Consider the following 25,316-nt stretch of genomic DNA (forward strand, 5'->3'; position numbering starts at 1 on the left):
TCTTAAAACAAATCAGAGATCCCATTTTGGAAAGAATGTTCTCGTTTTAGATTCATCATCCCTCTTCCAAAATCTAACCGTCTTACGTGCTAGAAATTCGATTGAGTGGATTTTTAAATTACAGGCCTTTTAAAATAATAGTATGCTCCTATTTTACTCCATATGTATGAGTATCCATACCTCGTAAGTAGACAGCAACAGATATTTTGTTGACCAAATAATTTGGGGTTAAACGATAACCTATACCACATCTTGTATAAAGCCACCTAATTTTACTGAATTGTAACAAATGGAATCAGGGACTCAAGTGGGAACAGTTTTTGGGATATTTGCGGATTGGACTCGAACCCACGAACTAATAATAACATTTTTATTTTTACACACAAGCTTCAATTCATTACAATACTTGTCCATATGACAATTGGATTGATGCAAGTGATAGTGTTTCGTTAACATGGGATCATCGCCAGCGCAAACATGGTAATGGCGTTGTAACGACTTGTACTTTAACGTCTGTAAGTTCGCTTTCGTCATTTAAAGTAATCTGTACCGATGATGATGATGATGATGATGAAGATTGCACGTTTTTCGCTCTTGTAAAAGGCAAGTAACTATAGCATCCACTGTATTAGGAATGTACAGATTACCATACGATGACTGTAGATGGAAATATTAACATTTGTGGCCTGTGTGTGAAAATGTACTATTAACTGTATTATGTTACATTTTGTAGCCGCTACACATCTTAGGCGATTTGGCTTTATGTATTACATTACGTAATCAATAAGCCAGTTTATTAGAATATGGCTTGATTCTGCTGCCAAAACGTCGAGTAAGGACTTTAAGCCACATCGACACTTAATATAAATATTCTCATTCCATGTAAGCACCAGGCACGGCCTTGTGACAATTAAGCTAGAATTAAATTCATCAACACAATTCCGCTACCGTAGTTGTTATCTTTTATTTCGACAGATAAATTTCCTGTGTATTTTCCCGTTCGATTACAACACGAGAATGATACTTGTTTTGGCCGTGTTGAAGTTTACGTTGGAGGAGTATGGGGCACGATTTGCAAAATAGGTTGGGATATAAAAGATGCAGAGGTTGCGTGTCGACAATTGGGGTACAGAGGAGCCATGAGAGCCAAGAAATACGGTGGCGGTAGCGGATCTATATACTTTAAGTCATTTATGTGTAACGGATCTGAACACTACCTGAGTGCGTGTAAATATAGGCCTATACCCACCACTGACAATGATGACAAATGTAGTCATAGCAATGACGCTGGGGTATTATGCGTAGGTGAGTTACATTTTCCGAGAAAACAAGAGAATATACGTTTATTCAAAATTTTTCGCATGGTCTGACGTGTACTGAGACACAATTATTAGTGTGTCTCGCATATCCATATTACACCATATCATATTTTAATTACTTCAATTAATATTCATTTATAAAGTATTTTTGCTTTAAATTACCGTACACTTTTCAGGTAAATACATTTTTTTTTATTCAGTTTTTGGTAAAAGTGAATAACTATTATGTGACATTAAAGTGGAAAGATAATCGTCATTGTCTAGCTGATTACTTTTTTTTACTTTGTTATTACTTAAAAACCTGATGTTTCCATTGTTTTTCTAGGTCATGATATGGAAAAACAGCGTAAGATTTATACATTTTGGAAACACGCCGATTGTGTTGCAATTTTTGTTTGTATTTTGTAACTACTACAGGAATAGAATAGTACTATTAATCTCACATCTTCACCCAAAAATGGAAACATTTTTAGGTGTGCTAAAAATCACCAAAATAGATTTACATACAGACAGACAAATATGGGTTTTCGTAAAAATCCCTTGGCGAGTGTAAATAATAAATTCTATATTGACTATTAATAGGCTACCTGATACACTACCCGTTTTATAACAAAAAAGTGTCCGTGTTCTTTACTAGGCCTATAGGTATTAAGTGTAAAGTAGATAAGAACAAACGTGCATTTTTGGTTGGGACTGTAGTATATTAGTGATCGGTTTCGAATAATTTTCCTTCAACTTCTTAGTTTAACATTACATCTTTCTTTTTTGCTATCACCTTTTTTTCAATAATCAATAATAGTAATTATATGTCAAATCCATTGACTTTTCTCCCAACTAGCAGATATGCCTTATACACTTTCTCCCAATGTAGTACAATTGTTACCGTTGTTCATTGTAATGCTTTTATTAGTTCATGTCGACGTGACCTGTCCAGAAAACTTTACCATTACGACGCAAGAAAATCTAACTAGTAGAGTGATACACATACGTAACGACGGAACTTTGTCAGAGGCAACACGTATCTCATGTGACGTCATTCCTTACTCCACATACTATACTTTGGTCATTGGTCTATCGAAAAACTTGTGTTTTGATGGTGAGGTTTCTACTACTGGCAGCTGTTTACTGTTGATATATGTTAACGGTAGGTAGCATTGTCAACTATTTCAATTCAATACGTTAGAATACAATATTTTTTCGTATTATAAACATATCATAATGTGAATGGAAATGGTTAAAATTACTAATCGAAATCGAAAGTTTAAGAAGGTGTTTAGTCGAATAATGCATTATGTACATTTGAGAATACTAAAACATTTGTAAGTTGTACGCGAGTGTGATCGAACCCACGAACTTCATTCGTTAAATAGAACAGCGTTACCTAATAAATATCTCCGCCTACTCTAAAATTCCCCTTCCATTACATTCCAATTCCATACGATTCCTCCCGAAAATGTATACTTCTTTATTTTTGTGTGAATGCTGTGTGTGATTAAGATAATTTTATTGTTATTATTATTTTGTATTATTAATAATATTGTTAATTTTGTTTTACTATGAACCTACGTTACTTAAGACAGCTCAGTACTAGATCCAAGGCTATTGAAAGTTGTCTCCTAAATTTGGATCCTGGTCCGGATTGCCTCCAAATTTAACGGAGTGGTCCTTGACCCCATATCTATGTGGTTTCAATTTGGTAAAGATCTAGCAATAATGTTTTGAGTAATCCTGCTAAAAACAACACACAGAAACACGCGATCGACTACACAACCTCTTTTGCGGAGGTAAATATTGTTGAAATAAAAATTAACAAATATATTTGTTATTCTCTTCACAAGATGCTCTCAACAAATTCCATAAATGTCCAGCGTACATTCGAATTGATGATGTGAAGGACGAAGTTATCTTAAGAAGTAGGGGCCAGCAGCTAATCCAACGTTCGCACGAAATTAGAGCTACTTGTAATCCACTGTCTTCAAATGGAAATTCGTTTAAAGTGACCTGTATGTCTACCTATAATAATGATGGCTGTATGTTTTTCCCTGATATAATAGGTAAGTTATATAACTATATACTTTACAGTGCGCTCTGTTACAACATTAACAGCCGTTAATGCAGAAACACCAACTTATGTTAAATAAAAATCAACACCATGGTAATGTAACACGGACAACAGCGATTGTTGTAACGAAAATTGCCTCACAGCTGTGTCAACCTATGTCTAAATGTGTAAATACATATCTTTACTTCTATCAGTCTAACCACATCTCGTAAGCGACCGCCTTCTAAAAAGCGACCATCTGTTAAGACCACCTACCCAAAACAGATCATAATCGACTACTCTTCCAGTAACCGCTGCCGTGGACCGTGTTTAGCCGTGAAATGTGCAAATAACCACATTTGTGCAAACATGGCACCCTCAAATGTGCAAATCTGTAAACATGAATGCAGTACTCCACTAATGTGCAATACGGAAGCTTCTATGCAAACATAACGCCGTTAAATGTATAAACGATCTGTTTTGACCTTAAATGACCGCTCATAATATAATAATACTGCTTATATTTCTATTAAACTCAGACAAAACAAAGCCGCATATAACGTGTCCAGCCTCTATGGAAACTGATGCGGAGTCCAATCTAACTACGGTGACATGGGATGACCCAGTGGTTAGTGACAACGTTGATATCGAAAAACTTTCAGCTACTTGTACTCCAGGAAAGGAAACTCAATTTGATATTGGTTTAACAAATGTCACGTGCATCGTGAATGACATTTTTGGTAATGAAAACAGTTGTATGTTTAGTATCAATATTAAAGGTGAGAAAATATTTACGGATACATAAACATGGCATAAGACATACATAAAACTTTATAAATAAAACAATTTTTAGGTCAAATTAAAAGAAAATTATTAGATAAAGAATGAATAAATACAAATATATTTATTCATCAAATCAAAATAAAATAATAGTATGTACAATGATTCAGAAAATGATAAAATGGTGAAATGGGGTCTCAGGAAACCAGCAGGTTTGAGTGATAGAGACCCCGCAAATTACTTTGAAAAAAATGATTTAATAAAAAGAGGAGAAGAAGGGAAAAGACCAAAAAATAGACAAGAAATTTGCAAATTATTTAGAAACAAAATAAACGAAAACATATATATTTATACAGTGTTGTTTATAAAAATATTATAGCAATTTTAAGATAATATTATTTACGAAACAAGGATTTGTGTTTTACATGCATACTAATAAGTGACTGATGTAACACATGAAGGAGAGTAAATGTACAAATTAACAAAGTAATGAAATAATGTATATTATAGGCCTATACATTATGGCTGAATCGGTTCTTATATTAAAACTATTCTTTAATCCATGGTTGGGGCGAGATTGTTAGAGGCTCGATAGTCAGCGCGTTGAGAAACGGTAAGAGTAGAAATGGTGTTAAAAAGTTGACAGGAATGAGTAGTGTAAGGAACTTGGAGAATAGTTCGGAGAGCTCTATTTTAAAGTTTCTGAATCTTAGAGATGTGACTAGGTCCCTTGAGCCCCACACCGTGATGCAGTAATCGATGTGGGGTAAGAATAAAGAATGTAGGTTGCATGTAATATAAATGATTGAGTGGACGAATAACAGGATGGGAGCTTCGAATAAATGGATGAAGAAATGAATTACCATATATTGCATATACCATTGTGGATTTCCTTATAAAAGAAAATATATTTTAAATAAATGAGGTAGGGTCTATATAGATCTTGAAGAATCAAGATTCGATACACTGATGGGTAAATAAATGACACTGTCACTAGTAATACTGTACAAATCAAATTACCTTACTGGCATCATTTACTTAATTGATTCCTACTATTTATAGACAATAAAAAGCCGAATATAACGTGTCCAAAGTCTGTGCAAGTTAACGCATGGTCTAATCTAACTACGGTGACATGGGATGACCCAGTGGTTACTGACAACGTTGATAACGAAGGACTTTCAGCTACTTGTGATCCAAAGAACCAATCACAATTTGAAATTGGTTTAACAAATGTCACTTGTACCGTTAATGACACTGCTGGTAATATTGGGAGTTGTATGTTTGGTGTCAACGTTACAGGTAAGAAATAGAATGTAGGTAATTGCATGTAATTGTTTATGAAAGTTAAGGCGAATTCCAGTCTAACTACGGTGACATGGGATGACCCAGTGGTTACTGACAACGTTGACATTGAGGAGCTTTCAGCTACTTTGTAGTCCAACAAACCAATCAACAATTGAAATCGGTTTAACAAATGTCACGTGTATCGTTACTGATACTACTGGTAATACTAACAGCTGTAGGTTTGGTGTCCTAGTTAAAGGTAAGAACAAATTTACCAATAAATAAACCGATTATAGATTGGACATTTTTAACCTACGCTTATTTAAAAAAAAGGACATACCGCTGTAAAAACAACCTAGACCTATATCTTTATGTAATTTAGAAATTTCGCATTTGAGACCAAATGGATATTACTGGATTTATAGACGAATAGATATAAAAAAAAACATATCTATAAATATTATTGTTTAATATCTATAGACAAAACAAAGCCGAATATAACTTGTCCGGAGTCTATGCAAGTTAACGCATGGTCTAATCTAACTACGGTGATATGGGATGACCCAGTGGTTACTGATAACGTTGATTACGAAGGACTTTCAGCTACTTGTAGCCCAAGAAACGAATCTCTTTTTCAAATTGGTTTAACAAATGTCACTTGTACCGTTTATGACACTGCTGGTAATAATGACACTTGTATGTTTGGTGTCAACGTTACAGGTAAGAAATAGAATGTAGGTTACATGTAATATAAATGATTGAGTGGACAAATTAATACAGGATGGAAGTTCGAATAAATTGATGAAGAAACGAATTACCATATAGTGCATACCATTGTACCATTTCTTTATAAAACTAGAGGGTACTCCGAGAGTACAAACCTCCGCCTACTGTAAAATTCCCCTACATAAAATGTCCCCGGAAAAAATATATATATATTTTTTTAAATTTTGTTTATTAGTTTTAAGTGTAAATAGGCTAACTGCACACTACGACGTTGTAGATGAGAGTTTGGTATAATGGTTATGTATCCAGCCTCTCACAATTGAGATCGCTGGTTCAAATCCCACTGAGGTTTTTTTTTTAATTATTATTATTTTTTTTTTGTGGACCTTGATCTTTGACCCTGACCCTTCTAAATTTAACCACAATTATATGATGAGTCATTGATCATTGTGGCTAAGTTTGGTGAGATTTGAATAAAAACTGTGGTCTCTAGGCAGTAAAATAGTTTTTATTAGTTGTGACCTTGACCTATGACCTTTTTCCTTTCAAATTCGAACTCGTCCGAGCTTTTGAGGCATAGATAATTGTGGCCACATTTGGTGAGAATCGGATAAAAATTGTGGCCTCCAGGCTGTTCACAGGCACACCCCCACACACACACCCCAACACACGCACACAACCTCCTTGGCGGAGGTAATAAAACACATTTTAAATAAATGAGGTAGGGTCTATATAGATCTTGAAGATCTAGACAATACAAAGCCGAATATAACGTGTCCAGAAGTATAATCTAACTACAATGACATGGAGTGACCCAGTGGTTATCTCTATGGACTCGGTGATTTAACGAATAAACTATTTTATTCTATTTAGTTTTTACTGCTTAATTTTCTTTCAAACTCAGACAATACAAAGCCGAACATCACTTGTCCAAAGTCTATGGACGTTGATGCGAAGTTCAATCTAACTACGGTGACATGGGATGACCCAGTGGTTATTGACAACGTTGATACCGAAGGACTATTGGCTACTTGTAGTCCAAGAAACCAATCACAATTTGAAATTGGTTTAACACATGTCACTTGTACCGTTTATGACACTGCTGGTAATAATGACACTTGTATGTTTTACATCCGAGTTGCAGGTAAGAGTAACGATCGATTAATAAAGAAATATTATTATTACAATTAATCGACAATGTATGAAGACATAATAGCTATGCATATATTCTGGACAGCAATTTTGAAAAATAGATCTGCTGGTCTCCAGAAAATGGCACTTTAGATGAGTTGAAATTATATGAAACAAACAATATAAGACTTACCAATCACAATTTTGAAAAATAGAGCTGCCAGAATGTTGTACCCCACTCCAGCCAGTCACAGATTGCAACTCCCTCCTCTCTATCTTCAAGTATACTTGTTTGAAGAGATTCGTAGGAATATGTCACTTTGCAATTTCGAACTACTTTAGTAAAATTGAAAAGTGAGTGGTTGAGTGTGTGATTTCTATTTTTTTTTACTGCTTAATTTTCTTTCAAACTCAGACAACACAAAGCCAAACATAATGTGTCCAGAATATATGCAAATTGACGCGGAGTCCAATCTAACAACGGTGACATGGGATGACCCAGTGGTTACTCACAATGTTGATAACGAAGGACTTTCAGCTACTTGTAGCCCAAGAAACGAATCTCTTTTTCAAATTGGTTTAACAAATGTTACTTGTACCGTTAATGACACTGCTGGTAATAATGACACTTGTATGTTTGGTGTCAACGTTACAGGTAAGAAATAGAATGTAGGTTGCATGTAATATAAATGATTGAGTGGACGAATTAATACAGGATGGAAGTTCGAGAATAAATTTATGAAGAAACGAATGATCATATAGTGCATATACCATTGTACCATTTCCTTATAAAATAAAACACATTTTAAATAAATGAGGTAGGGTTTATATAGATCTTGAAGAATCAAGATTCGATACACTGATGGGTTAATAAGTAACACTGTCACTGGTCACCGGTGCACTGGTAATACAGTACAAACAAAATTACCTTACTGGCATCATTTACTTAATTGATTCCTACTATGTATAGACAATACAAAGCCGAATATAACTTGTCCAGAGTCTGTGCATTTTGATGTGAAGTACAATCTATCTACTGTGACATGGGATGACCCAGTGGTTATCTCTATGGACACGGTCAAGCTCAGTGATTTAACGAATAAACTACTTTATTCTATTTAGTTTTTACTGCTTAATTTTCTTTCAAACTCAGACAATACAAAGCCGAACATAACGTGTCCAGAGTATATGAACATTGGTGCGGAGTCCAGTCAAACTACGGTGACATGGGATGACCCAGTGGTTACTGACAACGTTGACATTAAAACACTTTCAGCTACTTGTGATCCAAAGAACCAATCACAATTTGAAATTGGTTTAACAAATGTTACTTGTATCGTTTATGACACTGCTGGTAATAATGACACTTGTATGTTTGGTATCAACGTTACAGGTAAGAAATAGAATTTAGGTTACATGTAATATAAATGATTGAGTGGACGAATTAATACAGGATGGAAGTTCGAATAAATTGATGCAGAAATGAATGGCCATATGCATATACTAAAAGAGTAGGCTATTATGCCATTTCCTTATAAAAGAAAACACATTTTAAATAAATAATGTAAATAAATGAGGTAGGGCCTATATAGATCTTGAAGAATCAAATTATTCGATACACTGATGGGTAAATAAATAAGACTGTCACTAGTAATACAGCACAAATCAAATTGACCATATGCCATAATTTACTTAATTGATTCCTACTATTTATAGATGATATCAAGCCGAATATAACTTGTTTAGAGTTTATGGAAGTTTATGCGAAGGCCAATCTAACTACGGTGACATGGAGTGACCCAGTGGTTAGTGACAACGTTGCTATTGTAGGACGAGCTACTTGTCGTCCAGGAAAGGAATCTCCGTTTAAAATTGGTTTAACAAATGTGATATGCAATGTTAATGACATTGCTGGTAACCATGACAGCTGTATGTTTGATGTCATAGTTACAGGCAAGTAAATATCGATCAATACACTATATTGTTCAAATTAATGGACATTCATGCTATACATGTATTAACAGATAATTAATATATAAGGAATGGTAAACGGATGTTATATAGGCCTAGGCCTAAATAAATGAAAAGTGAGTGGCAGGTGGAAGTGTGAGTTAACATTTAGTTTATACTAAAATATAGCTTGCTTTTTTTTAAACTCAGACAATACAAAGCCGAATATAACGTGTCCAGAGTCTGTGCAAGTTAACGCATGGTCTAATCTAACTACGGTGACATGGGATGACCCAGTGGTTACTGACAACGTTGATACCAAAGGACTTTTGGCTACTTGTAGTCCCGGAAAGGAATCTCCGTTTGAAATTGGTTTAACAAATGTCACTTGTACCATTTTTGACACTGCTGGTAATAATGAAACTTGCATGTTTGATGTCATTGTTACGGGTAACTATATGATTACAATTATTTATATCTTTTGGTACTTCTCGCAATTACTCATTTTTATTTTTTTTTTAGCAATATTATTATTATTTTTTGTTCATTGTATCTTACTCTTTTATGGACTCGGGCAGGCTCAGTAGTTTAACCGGATGCGATTTTTTTTCGTCCATAATTTGGGGACCACTTATGTGAAAGATAGGCGATCTACTTCCATCGACTACACAGACGGCTCGACAAAAAGCGTTTGCATTTGTGAATTGTAGTTTGCTCAATTCTTACGTTACACCTTATGGATATGGCTAATGAATATTCATGTTCATTTTGTGACGTTTCATGTGGGGTCTCCAATTTATGTACGAAAAGAAATATCGTTACCCGTATGACCTACATGAAAGTGAGTGATATTAACCAATATTCACGGGTAAATAATTAAACCCGTCATTACAGATTGTACAGAGTACGAAACAACTGGATTTAGCTGTTCAGATCCTACTACTGAGGTTAGTATTCGAGTATGTACGCGTTAAGCGTGGTTCCCACTAGAGACGCAACGAAAGTGCTATATTGCGTAATCACAAGTGGGAACTGACGACGCAACAGTGCTGCAAACATCGCAGGTTTGATTTCATGCAGGCGGGAGTAAACACAATTATTGGAAGGGCATTTGCTTATGTTGCGTATCTAGTGGGAACCAAGCTTAAAATCCTATTTAGCCTATAATCATACAATGCATTTAAGATGCAATTCCAATGCCGTTTGCGACATATACAATAAGTTTTTTTTAAATATTAAATTCTTTATTTTCAAAATTGATTATTCATCAGGCACATTATTTGCGTTCTGTATGACTGTCCAAATCAAGTAATGTTTAGTTAAATAAAAAAACTCATAAAATTGTCATTCTGTTGACAAAATACAACATTTCCAAGGTGACTAGCGATACATTTCATGTGTGTAAATTCTCGTGTGTTTTCTTTTAGAACCAAATTGTGAATGATTTCAAGGAGTTTGAAATGCAGGTGTTTTCTCAACTAGAAGACATAAAAATAAACAAAGAACTAGTATTTGAAGAAAAAAATTATGGTGAGGAATATTTTTCATATACTATTACTAAGTTGTATACACATAGCATACAGTGAGAGTAAAGCCTTGCCTACATTATCAAACTTTATGTGACAAACAAATTTGATGTGCCCATATTTAGGAATATCACTACCATATTTGGGCACATTTTTTTTTCAAATTACGTTAATACTATCCACTTTCAATGTTTTAACAACAATGGGAAAATAATATAATAATATTGTTGAAAGTTTAATTTCCACTTACTTCCAAAAATATTTCTTTCAAAAATGTTTGCTAGTAACTGAGATTGTACCTCGAGATGGATATGAACCAATTATAGGCCCTCTGGGCCTAATCGACTCCTTGTACCTCGAGATGGATATGAACCAATTATAGGCCCACTGGACCTAATCTACTCCTTGTACCTCGACTCCTTATAGGCCCACTCTACTCATTGTACATCAAAATACAGTAACTCATTTCTGCAGAACTCGTGGTGATACGTGTAACTATTTGTTATTTCTCACTTTTCTAGTTGGACTTGCTAAAGTACAGAAAGCTAACGGTAGTGAATTGATAAGAGGTGAAATGAACCTTTATAATGAAAGTAACATGGCGTTTACTCTTGAAATACAAAGCAATAAAGAAGGTAGGTTTAACTCTTAAATATCATTGTTACTATTTTTCGGCTTTGTGAAAGTGTCCATTAGGCGAGATCTTTCAACTTTGTCTAAAGAAAAACATATACAATATATTGATGGTTCATTGAGTGTCATACATTAATAGAAGCCAGAAGAAAATGTTTTTACTAATATACAATATATTATTATTTATATCTTGAATGTAGCATGATTGGTATTAAAAAATAAGATATTATAATAAAACTCTGCGGAATTGCATAAAGATGGAAGAATATTTTATTTTATTTTTGTTTACACTTTAGTTGACTTACTTGTTATTGCAACATGGAGTTATAACCAAATTACCAAAAACAAGACTGTAAACGAAAGCGTTTATATTAATGAATTGTGAGTTGTTTTTTTAATTTAGGGGCAACTGACTCTTTGAGTTAGGCCCTATAGTTTTTTTTTTTATTTAGTTGCCCCTGACCATTGTGCTTTGCTTCTGTTCTGTTCTGTATTATTTTAATGTTTATTTGTCGAATGAAATGAAAATGAAATAAATAAGGCATCGTGGCTTCTGCAGCAACCTCATGCCGAGAAATATGCAGACCCTGTACTTTCTCATTGTTTTAGTTTCAAATATAATAATACAGATATTATATTAAAACAGGGAAAACTTACTCTATTTTATAAACTTTAACTATTCTTTCAAAATATAATTGATAACTTCTTAAATCATGATTAAAATAGGCCTATTATTGATATTATTATTATTGATGGTATTAATGTAAATCTGTATATGTAGTTTAAACCTTATAAATACACTTTACCTTGACTGTTTAAATATACCCATATCGTCAACAAATAAATATGTTTTATTCATGATTATTTAGGAAAGAAGACAAGGCTGAATTTCGCTATTTGACGGAGATGTTCTCATGCAGTGTTTACATTATCGGAAACAACATAATAAAATTAAAGGCGTCATTAAACTTTCATGAAAATAAGGTAAATTGTTAGTGATATATGTTAGGGATATATCATTCACAGCCCTTACATGTAACGGCCCGTTTACAAAAGAAATCTAAAAAGTTTTTATCCTAGAACTAGGATAACCATCTATGCTGCCTTTGATGAAAATAATATTTCCACACGTCCAATATATTGACGTCATGATTAGTATGAGCAATAATATAATGACAATGCGATTTTATTGTTTGTATTGATCATGACGTCATTTGATTAGATTTTGTTAAATATTAAAATGATCAAAGACAGCATTACATGATTATCTTATAGTGGTAGAAGAAAAACTTTTCCAATTTATTTTGTTTTATGTAAGAAAAATGTATGTTTATCTATTTATCATAGATCGTTATCGTCCTAGTATAAACGGGTGCTTATTAGCCTATCCGATACACGAGCAATATCATGTCTGTAGCGACAAAACATCGTACATTATCACGTTTTCTGGCAGCAACCTTCATCCTCTCCTGACATTACATTACATATCCTTAGGCAAGATACTTTACTTGCGTTAGCCTCTCTCCACCCAGGTGTATAAATGGGTACCGGTTAGTTAGATCAAGACACAACTTTGCGCTGATTGCTAGCTGAATTATGGGAGTATGTTTCCATACGTGTTTGATTCTGGGGTAATAATGTTCAGCGCTTAGAGGTTTAACAACATTAGGCGCTATACAAATCCAGGATATTATTATTAATATATCTTAATATATGTGGTCGTGTTTTTTTTTATAATGAGAGATTATTTAGAGCGTTACTGTTAGTAAAGTAGGAGTAACTTTAGGCGATGCTTAAACTTCTGATTCTAATTTAAACCTTTACTATTTTAGACATTGCTGACAGAAATCGGAAATAGAAATGAGACAATTTGCCTATTTTACGATGAAAACAAACGGTGAGATTTTTTGTGCACAAATTAAACGTATCCGTTCAGGTCACTACAGTCTCATGAATCCAATTATTTGAAAGATTAATCTAACTCCTACCTAATAATGAAGCTAAATCCTTTCGAGGAATGTCTAGTAGAGGCCACCAGTTCCAACCAGTTACTTCCTTAAAAAGAGTATAAGAAGATAAGTTAGTGCACATGCTCCACTCAAGTTAAGCTTGAGGACAAATAACATTTTTATCCTTTTAAAACTGCTCAACGTCTGTTCCTCATCTAATTTTATTAAATATTATAGTGGTTGGAGTGATAGAGGTATGACAACTAACAACACTAAAGACAGAATAAATTGCTCTTCGGATCATATCACCAGCTTTGGTGTATTTATGAAGATTAGTAATTCACCAGAGGTACTGAAATAATTAAATTTCACTTCTACTGATCTCGATTACCCACTTTGTACCCGATTCTTGGGTACTGTATCTAGATTTCTTTTGTATCATAGGAATATTGGTAAAACAGCATTACATGTGTTTCACATACCTCCGGGTATGATAGACCTTAAATAACTCTTAACCTAAGCTTACATCATACACACACCGTGTGCTACACATGTGGTGCTGTATTGCAGACTGTTTCTATGATACTTGGCAAAAGTTGTTGTATGTGGAAATACAACACTGAGAATATTGTACACATTTTGTATTATAGGCTAGAATAATATTATGAGAAAAGGTTACACGCGGTATATTGGTATATTTAACTCAAAACTGTAACGTTTTCTTTAGACGTTTTTAACAATTGTTATATCCTATAGCCTCTTGAAAGTAATAAAGGCCTACATAAGTTGTCGAAAATTTGTATCTACTGTGTTAACATTATTATATCCCATAGCCTCTTGAGAGTAATAAAGGCCTACGTAAGTTGTCGAAAATTTGTATCTACTGCTCGCTCATTGCTCTGAGTGTTACTCTTGGAACCTACTGCTATTTCTCGTAAGTTGTTTGTGCATACTTTTGCCATTTACCGATCAAATTGTTCGGTTCTTCTTCTCAACATAGGCATACATCCAGATTAGTAATCCTTGGCTTAGCCGGATTAATACTCGGGGTTGTACCTCTTTAATGTACCCTTAACCCAATATATTGCGCCTACGAAATCTATATTTTTTTTTCTCAAATAACTAATCTCATATGAAAACGTTTCTAGAGAATTATGGAAATCTCAACGCAATTCGATACACAAGAACTTGGTTATCAATCTGATTCTGATGCAGTTTCTATTTCTTTTCGGAATTGAAAAGACTGAATATAAGGTAACACTAAATACATCTTCAATATTTTTAGGAGGTAAACATTAATTATTTGCAAAATGATGTTGTGTCGGTATCTTCCTTGTTTGCTTTATTAAAATGCTTGTAAAGCTCTGTCTACACTATCAAACTTGATGTGACAAAACAGAATGTGATGTGCTCATATATGGACATGATGATGTCATATCACTACCATATTTGGGCACATGAATCTTTTGTTGTCAAACTAGTTTGATAGTGTATACAGAGCTTAAATGACAAAAATACAATATATTGTATATAAAAGCTGATTAAAACTTAGTAGTAGTTTTGAAATGAGACGTTCCAAATTAATTTTACCATTTCAGTTCATCAGCAAAATAAAACAATCATCGGAGAGAATACAGACGTTTTTTTTACGTGGTCGACAAAATGTTGTTTCTGTAGGTCCACATTGGGTAGTCGCTGTTATATTTATGTTTCTTTGAATATTATGTGATAGGTACAGTATATGACAACCCAACTCTTCTATTTTTACAGACAGCGTGTAAGATAATCAGCATATTTCTTCATCTGACTTCTCTAAATGCTTTTACCTGGATGTGTGGCGAAGCTGTATACTTATATTTTAAAGTATCTCCAAAACCAAGCCGACATAACCGACTTAGATATTATATGTTCCTGTGCTATGGAATCCCACTAGTCATTGTGTTTTGTACTTCTGTGGCAAGATCAGTGGTTGGGACCTACATACAAAACATGTCAGTTTTTTTAATTGTTTTACTTTAAAGATGTATTTTCCCCCTGAAAAAAATATATTTTGTTAAATATGCCATTTTAATGTCACATAATAGTTATTCACTTTGACAAAAAATAGTTACCTAAAAAATCTGTAATTTTAAGTAAAATTGTCAGCCAATAGAATTTTGGTTGAATTTAACCATTTATTATAAGTTTTAATATTTTTGTAAGGAAGTGATTAACTTTATTAGAACTACAAAATAACCTATTCAAAGTCTGATTTAATTAATCTTTATTTGTCATGTTTTTGGGGGACAATACATCTTTAACACAGTATACATCTTGCTCCATCGCTATCAAGAAATCATCAAATCATGAATTCCCTCTAATATTAGGAGTAAGCATATTATTCAAACATGATCAGTTTTTTTTTACAACAAACAACATTGAAGTAATAACATTGTGATTACTTCTTTGACCATTGTGATTGTATGGTACGCTCTTGATACGAAGATATGGGTTCCGAAAATAGTGATTACAATTGTATATTAAAATAATAACTTACGGATAATCTAATTTATTAGTATTATTAAATTTCAATGATTTGAACATAGTTGCAGTTCAGTACGAGGATTCGTAATATATTAAAAACAAATTGTTTCTTTTAATTTCAAAGCTGCTGGCTAGAATCGACAATGAGATGGGCCTTCATAGCACCTGCCATACTGATTATTACGGTAAATATTGCTTGAATGTTTCTTTTATTCTATACGCAACAGCTATATATATAAAAAAAATAATATTGTTTATTTTTATTTATTTTTTCAAGATTAACACTGTTGTCATGGGAATTGTTGTGAACGTTATTTACAAACGATCTAAGACAATGGTTGGAAAATCAAGAGGAGAGACGCTAAAATCGAAACAAATGCGGTAAATATTATTTTAAGTTATTATTTTTTAGTATGGCATCGTTCCTATAAACATAACGAAATTCTCCGTGTGAAAACAGAGCTTTATAAATGTGCGCATGGTATGTTATAGTAGGGCCTATAGAACGGGAAAAGATTTTTTTTTCGTACTCGAAAAAAGTACTATTGAATAACCGTTCAATAGTGCGTACTATTGTACGCCATGTTATCCACAATCGTCCAATCAAATGACAGGAATTTATTTAGGTGTTATATAATATGGAATAAAAGTTAAGATATAGCAGAAACATCTTTATCTCAAAGCATATTACCCGATTCTCAGTGCTCTCCACATACAGTACAGGTACTATGATATTACCCAGTACTTGTATAATACAGCACCTCATTTATATCAAGGTTATGTGAATTATATAATAGGAGATACTTGTAAAACACATGTGATACCAAATATTCCTATGATTCTGGAGAAATCAAGTAGAGTACCGAGATAAATATTAATACAATTTTGACATAGTAAATATCAATTATTTTTGTTATTCTCTTGATCAATAGAAAAGCTGCTAAAGGCACGGCTATGCTATTGCCAATCATGGGAACAACCTGGCTGATTGGTCCGTTTCTTCTCACGACGCCAGTCATGGAATATCTATTTGTCCTGCTTAACGGTAGTCAGGGAATCTTCATATTCTTTGTCTATTGTGTTTTTGACAAAGAGGTACGTCATATTATAATATATATATCATTAATATACATCCTCCAATGCATATATGTACTTTGTTAACATAATAAAGTTTTCTGAAGACAGAATAAATTGTGTGAAAAAATATATTTATCTTGCCAAAAAAGTATTCTATCTTACCAAACGGTATTTTGTTGGCAAAATTAAAAATGATTAATAATTAAAATAATTAACAAGGCCATATACATGGCTGCAGTCGCGTGTGCAAATTTGAGTTAGTGTTTACCGACCGACCGACCGATATAGTGAGCAGAGTCGCCTTTGCTAACTAAAAACTAAAAAAAAAAGTTAAAAATGTCCAAAACGACGCCTTGCAACTTTGCGCGTCACTGTACACATAATAATACTATATACCGTTTCTTTTCAGGTAAAGGAATGTTTTCAGAAACGTAACAAAAACCGAGTGTCCTCCTCGGCTACCACTATGACAATGTCCCATACTGTTTAAAGGTTGATTTAAAATGTTACTTCAGTATTTAAGATATGGGACAAGATACACTGCAACTGTGAGCTACCTTACCTGACTGGCCGCTTGAAGAAAAACATATCTGCCTACAACATTTAATTACATAGCTAATTAGTGTATTGAATTAATGTAAGACAATTTAGTAATTTTTATACAATTTTTTTGCATCGGGTTTTTTCTTCTAATATTGATAATAATTGTATATGTATACATTTTTTTATTTATTTATTCTGGTTTATTAAAAACAAAGACATGGCAGTACAAAACTGAATTGCGTCCAGTAACATAAACATAAAAAATATATCAAAAACGAGCAAGATTTACACAAACATCCAATATAAAAATATATATATATACATTTATAATAGATCATACGTCACCTTTCTTAGTGTTAAACATTCGTAATTCTAATTTATTTATTTATTTTATTCATTTCGGCAATAAACATAAAATAATAATTACAAAAAACATAAAAAAAATATATATATATATGAAAAACAAGACACGAGGCCGAGGAAAGACAAAAGCATTAAACAAACGCTGTCACCGGTAAGGTGTGTCTCTCCAATTAATTTAATTGTTACTTTGTATAAGAGTCGCACAATTTGTATATCTGTGTGTAATTGATATATTAGGTATGGACTGTACAATCTTATTCAATATCTGGTCTGTTTTAATTCAAATTAATACATTAATTATTCAATCATTCAATTATTTATTTAATCGTTAATATAAGATGATAAGGCAATGAAAGCATGCAGAATTGCAGAGTTCTAGGACAGAAATGTATTTGGTAACAAATTCAATTCAATATAACATTTATTCAATATTGGTAAGACAAATAATACAAGAACAGTAAACACGGGAGTAAACAATAAGAAACATATTGCTTGAAGGTTTGCATGGTGAAATCAAATGTTGATATAACGTTTGTGGTACACCACGTGTATTAGTTCTGAAAAGAACTATTGAGTTTATCGACGTTTGGATCAATATGCTTTGATCGTACTCAGGAGTGAGAATGGGTTATGGAAATATTTATTCTCACTCCTGAAGAGGATCAAAGCATATTAATCGAAACGTCGAGAAACTCAACAGTTCTTTTCAGAACTAATACACGTGGTGTACCGCAAACTTTATATCAACAATAAGAAACAGTTAAAGAGGAAATAAGAAGAGGTAAACAACGAAAAGGGAATGCCATCATTGGGGTCATGATTAGAAGTAAAAAAGTGTCTCACCATGACCAAGACAGAGAGAGAGAAAAAAGATATAAAAAGCTACCTTAATTAATGCTATATAAAATTATTGATGATACAGTAATAAATATTTATTTGTTACTTTACTTTTAAAAGCTGATAAAGAAACAGAATTTTTGATTAGTGATATTTTTAAAAATTATTTTTTGTTATAATTATCTCATTTATAGTAATGGTTATCGTCAATATTACACATTTTGTTTATTATTTTGTTTCTATAATAATTGTAAACTCATAATGAAAATAGTCAAAGATAATTATGTTGATGGATCACTATGGAATCTACATGTTGACAGTCAAATTTGACCGTAATAAATACAGGTAATATATTATATATTACAATTCCGCTCCCGTAAGGCAAACTAATGGCGTTAAAGACATAATTCCTCGAGTGACAAACAAATATTGCCGTACGGACACAAACACACACATTGCCATATGAACAAATTGCCGTATGGTTAAATTGGCGTAAGGAAAAAAATTGGCGTAAGGACAAAAATTGGCGTAAGGACAAAAATTGGCGTAAGGACAACAATTGCCTTAAGGACAAAATTGCCGTAAGGACAAAAATTGGCGTAAGGACAAAAATTGGCGTAAGGACAAAAATTGGCGTACAATCTAACTAAATATAAACGTTGAGGGCAGCATAGTATTTTAAAACCACGTGACTGAAACCACTCTGTGTCCAGTCCTGCTGGGGATTAAAAACATAATCGATCATTGAAGGCCTGATGGTATTAGAAAATAAATATTTGTGAGAAAACGGCGGATTGCTCCTGGGAGTCACTTTGGTGGGATTATACTAGGGTACCTCCTTAGTCGTCCAGTATAAGTTAAGAGTAGGACCACTGGTCCCGTTTTTACTCGGCATTTATTTTTTAAATCTGAGTGTAACTCAATTACGTTTTTTTATATATAGTGAAATTTGATACTGTATTTGTGAGAAAACGGCAGATTGCTCCTGGGTGGTGTCACTTGGTGGGATTATACTAGGGTACCTAGTCGTCCAGTAAAAGTTAGAGTAGGACCGCTGGTCCTGTTTACTCAGCCCTCATCTTTTAAATCTGAGTGTAACTCAATTACGATTTATTAATATTATAGTGAAATTTGATACTGCATTTGTGAGAAAACGGCGGATTGCTCCTGGGAGTTACTTGGTGCATGGATTAAAGAATAGAATAATATTCCTTAATCTATGCTTGGTGGGATTATACTAGGGTACCTCCTTAGTCCAGTATAAGTTAAAGTGGAACTGCTGGTCCCGTTTACTCAGCATTTATCTTTTAAATCTGAGTGTAACTCAATTACGATTTTTTTATATATAGTGGAATTTTATACTGTATTTGTGAGAAAACGGCGGATAATTGCTCCTGGGTGGTGTCACTTGGTGGGATTATACTAGGGTAGCCTACCTAGTCGTCCAGTAAAAGTTAGAGTAGGACCGCTGGTCCTGTTTACTCAGCCCTCATCTTTTAAATCTGAGTGTAACTCAATTACGATTTATTAATATTATAGTGAAATTCGATACTGTATTTGTGAGAAAACGGCGGATTGCTCCTGGTAGTCACTTAGTGGGATTGTACTGGGGTACCTCCTTAGTCGTCCAGATGTTAGAGTAGGACCACTAGTCCCGTTTACTCAGCATTTATCTTTTAGATGAATATGACTTGGACAAGTATACCAAAATGACTACCGGTATAGTTGAAAACAGTGTTAAACGGTATCGTACATTAATGTTATTTGTTGTATTTTATTAAGTTTATCCTATTCTTTATCACTGTGCTCAAGTAGACCAAAATGACTATAGTTGAGAACAGTGTTAAACGGGATCGTACATTTTTGTTGTATATTGTTAAGTTTATCCTATTCTTTATCACTGTGCTCAAGTATACCAAAATGACTATAGTTGAGAACAGTGTTAAACGGGATCGTACATTAATTTTATTTGTTGTATATTGTTAAGTTTATCCTATTTCTTTATCAATGTTCTCAAGTATACCAAAATGACTATAGTTGAGAACAGTGTTAAACTACATTGTACATTAATGTTATTTGTTATATTGTTAAGTGTAGGCCTATTCTTTATTCTTAATAATTGTACTAAATTACTAAGAAAGAAACAGTAGTAAGCATAACATTTCCCCACTCCTACATTAGCATGGTAAGACACTGTAATGGTCGCAGGTGGCTCAACTTTATTTATTACTGCAATGGGATGGACATGGTCCTACTACCACCTTACCATCCAATAGGATTCCAGTAAATTTCCTTTAGGGCCTACTACCTTTAGGGCCTACTACCATGCCAATCAGAATTCAGTAATTAAATGAACCCTAAGTTAACGAGGAAATCAGCCTATCCGAATATACCAGTAGACTTCGTCGTACAGTCGTACTGTGGTAATAGTTGAGAATTCTCAATAGTCAATTTGGTATATTTTATATACCTGGCAGGACTGGACACAGAGTGGTTTCAGTCACGTGGTTTTAAAATACTATGCTGCCCTCAACGTTTATATTTAGTTAGACTGTACGCCAATTTGTCCTTACGCCAATTTTTGTCCTTTCGGCAATTTTGTCCTTTCGGAAATTTTTGTCCTTACGCCAATTTTTGTCCTTACGCCAATTTGTGTCCTTACGCCAATTTTTGTCCTTACGCCAATTTAACCATACGGCAATTTGTTCATATGGCATATGTTTGTGTGTCCGTACGGCAATATTTGTTTGTCACTCGAGGAATTATGTCTTTAACGCCATTATTTTGCCTTACGGGAGCGGAATTGTTCGTACGGCAACGTTTGTCTATTTTGGCCCTAATGGCCGCCCATAATTTATTGCCATCACGAATTGATGTATTAATGAGACAGAAAGAATACAATACTATCAAAAGATGTATACAGTACCACTTCATTAAACATATGAATATCTTTGTTATCTCGTCGTACTTGGTATAAGTCGTAGTTTGTCTGTAAATTTGTAGTAGTAATTAACTTTTTGAAAACTACAATGAAAAATATTGGCATTTGGATTAATTTTGTATTTTATCCTCGAACAAACTGTAATTGTAGATATGAATTTCGTCGGACAATATAAAATGAATAATACAAATTGAATTAATGGTTAGTAGTACTCAATGCATAATATAAATAAGAAAATACAATCAATACTATAGTCATTTTATCGAAATTTTCGTAGGATGCACTTGTACACTGAAGTGTGTTATCCATTCTAATGATTAAAAATTTACTTAGAAGTAAAAATGAATGTGGCAGAGCATGTTGTTGCTGTTCTTTTGATTACATTACATGTTGTCTCATGCTGCACCGGCGGTAGTTCAGCTACGGGTAAGCAACAATTACTTTCGTTTCTTGATGTTCTAAAGCCTGTTTTCCTGTCGACGTTGAGTTGCGTTGAGTTGACATATTCAACGATTTAACAGGAAAAGGGGGTAAAAATTAACGTTGAAAATCGTTAAAATCTTAAATCGTTAAAGTTCAACTCCGTTCAACTTTAACGATTACGATCGTTACGATCGTTAAAACTGACCAATCAAATGGTCCACAAATTACGTCATTGCAGTTTGTGAAAAAATAGGTACGCGCTGACAATTCTTGAATGTTTACAACGCGACGATGTTTTTCACCTTTTTTGTACACTTTTAAGGTCTGATATTAAAAAAAACAAGTGTAAGTTAAATTAAATTATAATATTAAACCAATTAAATTTAATGTTTGTCTTTAGTGTAAACCTAGATTAAGATATCAACGAAATGTCCTAGGCTGGGTTTAAGCATCAAAACCCGTAACTTTTTCAATTTTCACACGGTCCCGGCTGCGCGTGGCCGGCCTTAGTTTTGCAACACTTCACGTCTGCGTGTGTCTCAGCAACGCTCGAGAGAACCAAGAAACTATGAACGATCGCGTAAAAATGTGTAAATATTAGCGGTCCGACTCGATCATTGTCATCGCTATTTTATTTTCAACTTTAACGATTTTAAACTCAACGCAACTCAACGTATTTCAACGTCGACAGGAAAACAGGCTTTAGTTAATTGGAAATATTCACTTAACACGTGGAGTCGAACGCCTAAATATAACAATACACTATACTAATACCATTAGTAAGATGAACTCATAGTTCAAGGGTTGGTTGCAGGCGCTAAAATATGGAATAACCTACCAACTGAAATTAAATATACCCAACAATTGCTTCATTCAAAGCTAGATATCGATTTCATTTGTTTTTCACAAAACTAAACATTTTTTTCTCTGATTTTTTTTTTTGTATTTAAGACAGGACCACAATGCAAATCAGGATTTATTTTACCTGATTGTATAATCATGTTTAAGGATGTTGTTAAATAAATAATAATAATAATATTATTACCAAATCCGAATGCGCAAATGACTTCAACTTCGGTTTTTAGAAAATTAACATTCACCGGACTAGATTTCACATAGTATCTATGCGCGGACGCATATCAACCAACTTTAAAAAATGGACACAAAACCACACATTTTTATACATCTAAATGGTTGTTCTTGTTCAAAATGGTATATAAAATGATTAATTGTTTTAAAGTTCTTTGATTTACTAAAATTTACAACGCAAAACCAAACGAAGAAATCGAAATTAGTTTTTCTTAAACTTTCTTGGATTATCCTCAGTTCAATGGCTATCTTTAAAATCGATTTTGTCTTCTGTGTTGAAATTTGTTTCACATTTAGCAGTAGTATTATCCTTAAATATAAATTGATTATTTCCCGGTCAGTGCTACCAGATATAACTTGCATTTTTATAATCTTTTTTTATAATCATTAACCATAGAATCCACATTTATTTTTTTTTAAATGAACTCTACATTCTCCAGACCAAGGTTCTGGAACTCAACATTCTTTAGGTACGTGCTATTTTTCCTTTCTTAAACGAAATAATTCAACATGATAGTAATACTGAAGTCCCCAGCATGGAGTTAACTCAGCAAGGGGGAAGGGGGTAAAGCAAAGCATCATTGAGTTAATCAAACAGAGAGGTACAACTACTCGACAAGGAAATGACGTAGATGACGTCATGATCAAAAGGAACAATAACATCATTGTATCATTCTGTCGTTTCGTTTATTTATTCGACCAGCATAAAATCAATACATTACAAAGATTTGTTAGATAGTTCTTTTTTCCCTTTAGCCTATATTTATTTAAGGCAAGCCAAAATATGAGCACTGCAATTTCCATTATATTGGATAATATAAAAGAAATCTGTATATGTATATAAATACTTCTTACTTCAGCTCCCAGGTAGGCTTTCGCTTGACAGTGGTGCTAGCCTCTTTCTAAAAAAAAGAGATGACAAATGCTGGGCAGGGGCAGGTTATTTAAGCGAAATAACTCAAATGAGCCAGCTACGACTCAATGAAAATCATAAGCTCTTATTGCTCTTATTGATCATGACGTAATTTATTTGGGAATCATCTTGTATCTTTTCATTTTGAGATCAAATTAGGCTACTATAACAATCATAATTTGTACAATATAGAAGAAATTTAAACAGATAAATAATTGTCACCAAGAACACCTTTATGTATGTTGAGACAGACGCATTGAAGACATCATTCATTATTAAATTCTATAATAAAAAAAATAGTTTTATATATAATGATTACAAATAGAATGTTGCTTTGTATCCAGGGAAGAGTGAAAGTAATTGTAATTTCACTCTTCCCTGGTATTACTAACTAATTATGGGTTTCACTAACAACAAACAACAAGCAACACTAATATAAATACAAAGTTAATTAAAATATGTTATTGTTGGTGACTGTTGAATAATTTAAATACAGTTAAGAGAAACAGGAAGAGGCAGTAAATTTATCGAAATGTTCGTACGATGTCCTCTGATGCTGAAGTAATTCTGTGCAGTTTATTCTGTTTATTTTAATGATTTATGAATAATTATTGTGATTTGAACAAATTAGAAAACTGTATGTCAATGCCTTGTAAGAATGGCGGAACATGCCTAACACATGGTGATATGTTCTCGTGCACATGCGCCACTGGTTTCTATGGAAGTTTCTGTAACGGTATGTATGATTTCTTATTCATTTTTCCAAATTGTGTTAATGATGCTGGGAGTGACGTTAGATTTGGTAATTATGGTAGGGTAGGGTGAGATTGGGTGTGGGATTATGGTAGGGTGCGATTGGGTGTGGGATTATGGTAGGGTGAGATTGGGTGTGGGATTATGGTAGGGTGAGATTGGGTGTGGGATTATGATAGTGTGAGATTGGGTGTGAGATTATAGTAGGGTGAGATTGGGTGTGGGATTATGGTAGGTGAGATTGGGTGTGGGATTATGATAGGGTGAGGTTGGGTGTGGGATTATGGTATGGTGAGGTAGGGTGTGGGATTATGGTAGGGTGAGGTTGGGTGTGGGATTATGGTATGGTGAGGTTGGGTGTGGGATTATGGTAGGGTTAGGTTGGGTGTGGGATTATGATAGGGTGAGGTTGGGTGTGGGATTATGGTATGGTGAGGTTGGGTGTGGGATTATGGTATGGTGAGGTTGGGTGTGGGATTATGGTAGGGTGAGGTTGGATGTGGGATTATGGT

General features: G+C 33.6%; 2 protein-coding genes and 1 long non-coding RNA gene across 3 annotated transcripts; all 3 read left to right on the plus strand.

Annotated features, from left to right (window-relative positions):
• Positions 1–2,139: 2,139 nt before the first annotated feature.
• Positions 2,140–7,642, plus strand: LOC140063003 (hyalin-like). Its single transcript, XM_072109431.1, has 7 exons — positions 2,140–2,463; positions 3,158–3,373; positions 3,900–4,139; positions 5,203–5,442; positions 5,908–6,147; positions 7,058–7,297; positions 7,500–7,642. The coding sequence occupies exons 1-7, from the start codon at positions 2,163–2,165 to the stop codon at positions 7,640–7,642; spliced, it is 1,620 nt and encodes a 539-aa protein (XP_071965532.1). The 5' UTR covers positions 2,140–2,162.
• Positions 7,643–9,215: 1,573 nt separating this feature from the next.
• On the plus strand, positions 9,216–17,779 carry LOC140063004 (adhesion G protein-coupled receptor L4-like). The gene is made up of 16 exons (XM_072109432.1): positions 9,216–9,237; positions 9,445–9,684; positions 10,129–10,181; positions 10,662–10,764; positions 11,282–11,395; positions 11,690–11,774; positions 12,263–12,377; positions 13,226–13,290; positions 13,580–13,691; positions 14,176–14,276; positions 14,491–14,596; positions 15,113–15,333; positions 15,990–16,050; positions 16,143–16,246; positions 16,798–16,960; positions 17,352–17,779. The coding sequence occupies exons 1-16, from the start codon at positions 9,216–9,218 to the stop codon at positions 17,430–17,432; spliced, it is 1,746 nt and encodes a 581-aa protein (XP_071965533.1). The 3' UTR covers positions 17,433–17,779.
• Positions 17,780–22,089: 4,310 nt separating this feature from the next.
• Positions 22,090–24,713, plus strand: LOC140061958 (uncharacterized). Its single transcript, XR_011847453.1, has 3 exons — positions 22,090–22,394; positions 23,579–23,608; positions 24,683–24,713. It is a non-coding gene; the product is annotated as an uncharacterized lncRNA (long non-coding RNA).
• Positions 24,714–25,316: the final 603 nt, after the last annotated feature.

Source organism: Antedon mediterranea, chromosome 11 (genome assembly GCF_964355755.1).
Source record: "Antedon mediterranea chromosome 11, ecAntMedi1.1, whole genome shotgun sequence".
Classification (NCBI taxonomy): Eukaryota; Metazoa; Echinodermata; class Crinoidea; order Comatulida; family Antedonidae; genus Antedon; species Antedon mediterranea.

Excerpts from the sequence above, each read along its gene's own strand:
- LOC140063003 (XM_072109431.1), top strand. The coding sequence starts at position 2,163 with ATGCCTTATACACTTTCTCCCAATGTAGTACAATTGTTACCGTTGTTC. Across the intron at positions 3,374-3,899 it reads GTTTTTCCCTGATATAATAG|ACAAAACAAAGCCGCATATA; the intron begins GTAAGTTATATA and ends TATTAAACTCAG. Across the intron at positions 6,148-7,057 it reads GTTTGGTGTCAACGTTACAG|ACAATACAAAGCCGAACATC; the intron begins GTAAGAAATAGA and ends TTTCAAACTCAG.
- LOC140063004 (XM_072109432.1), top strand. The coding sequence starts at position 9,216 with ATGTTTGATGTCATAGTTACAG. Across the intron at positions 14,597-15,112 it reads TTGAAAAGACTGAATATAAG|ACAGCGTGTAAGATAATCAG; the intron begins GTAACACTAAAT and ends CTATTTTTACAG. Across the intron at positions 15,334-15,989 it reads GGGACCTACATACAAAACAT|CTGCTGGCTAGAATCGACAA; the intron begins GTCAGTTTTTTT and ends TTAATTTCAAAG.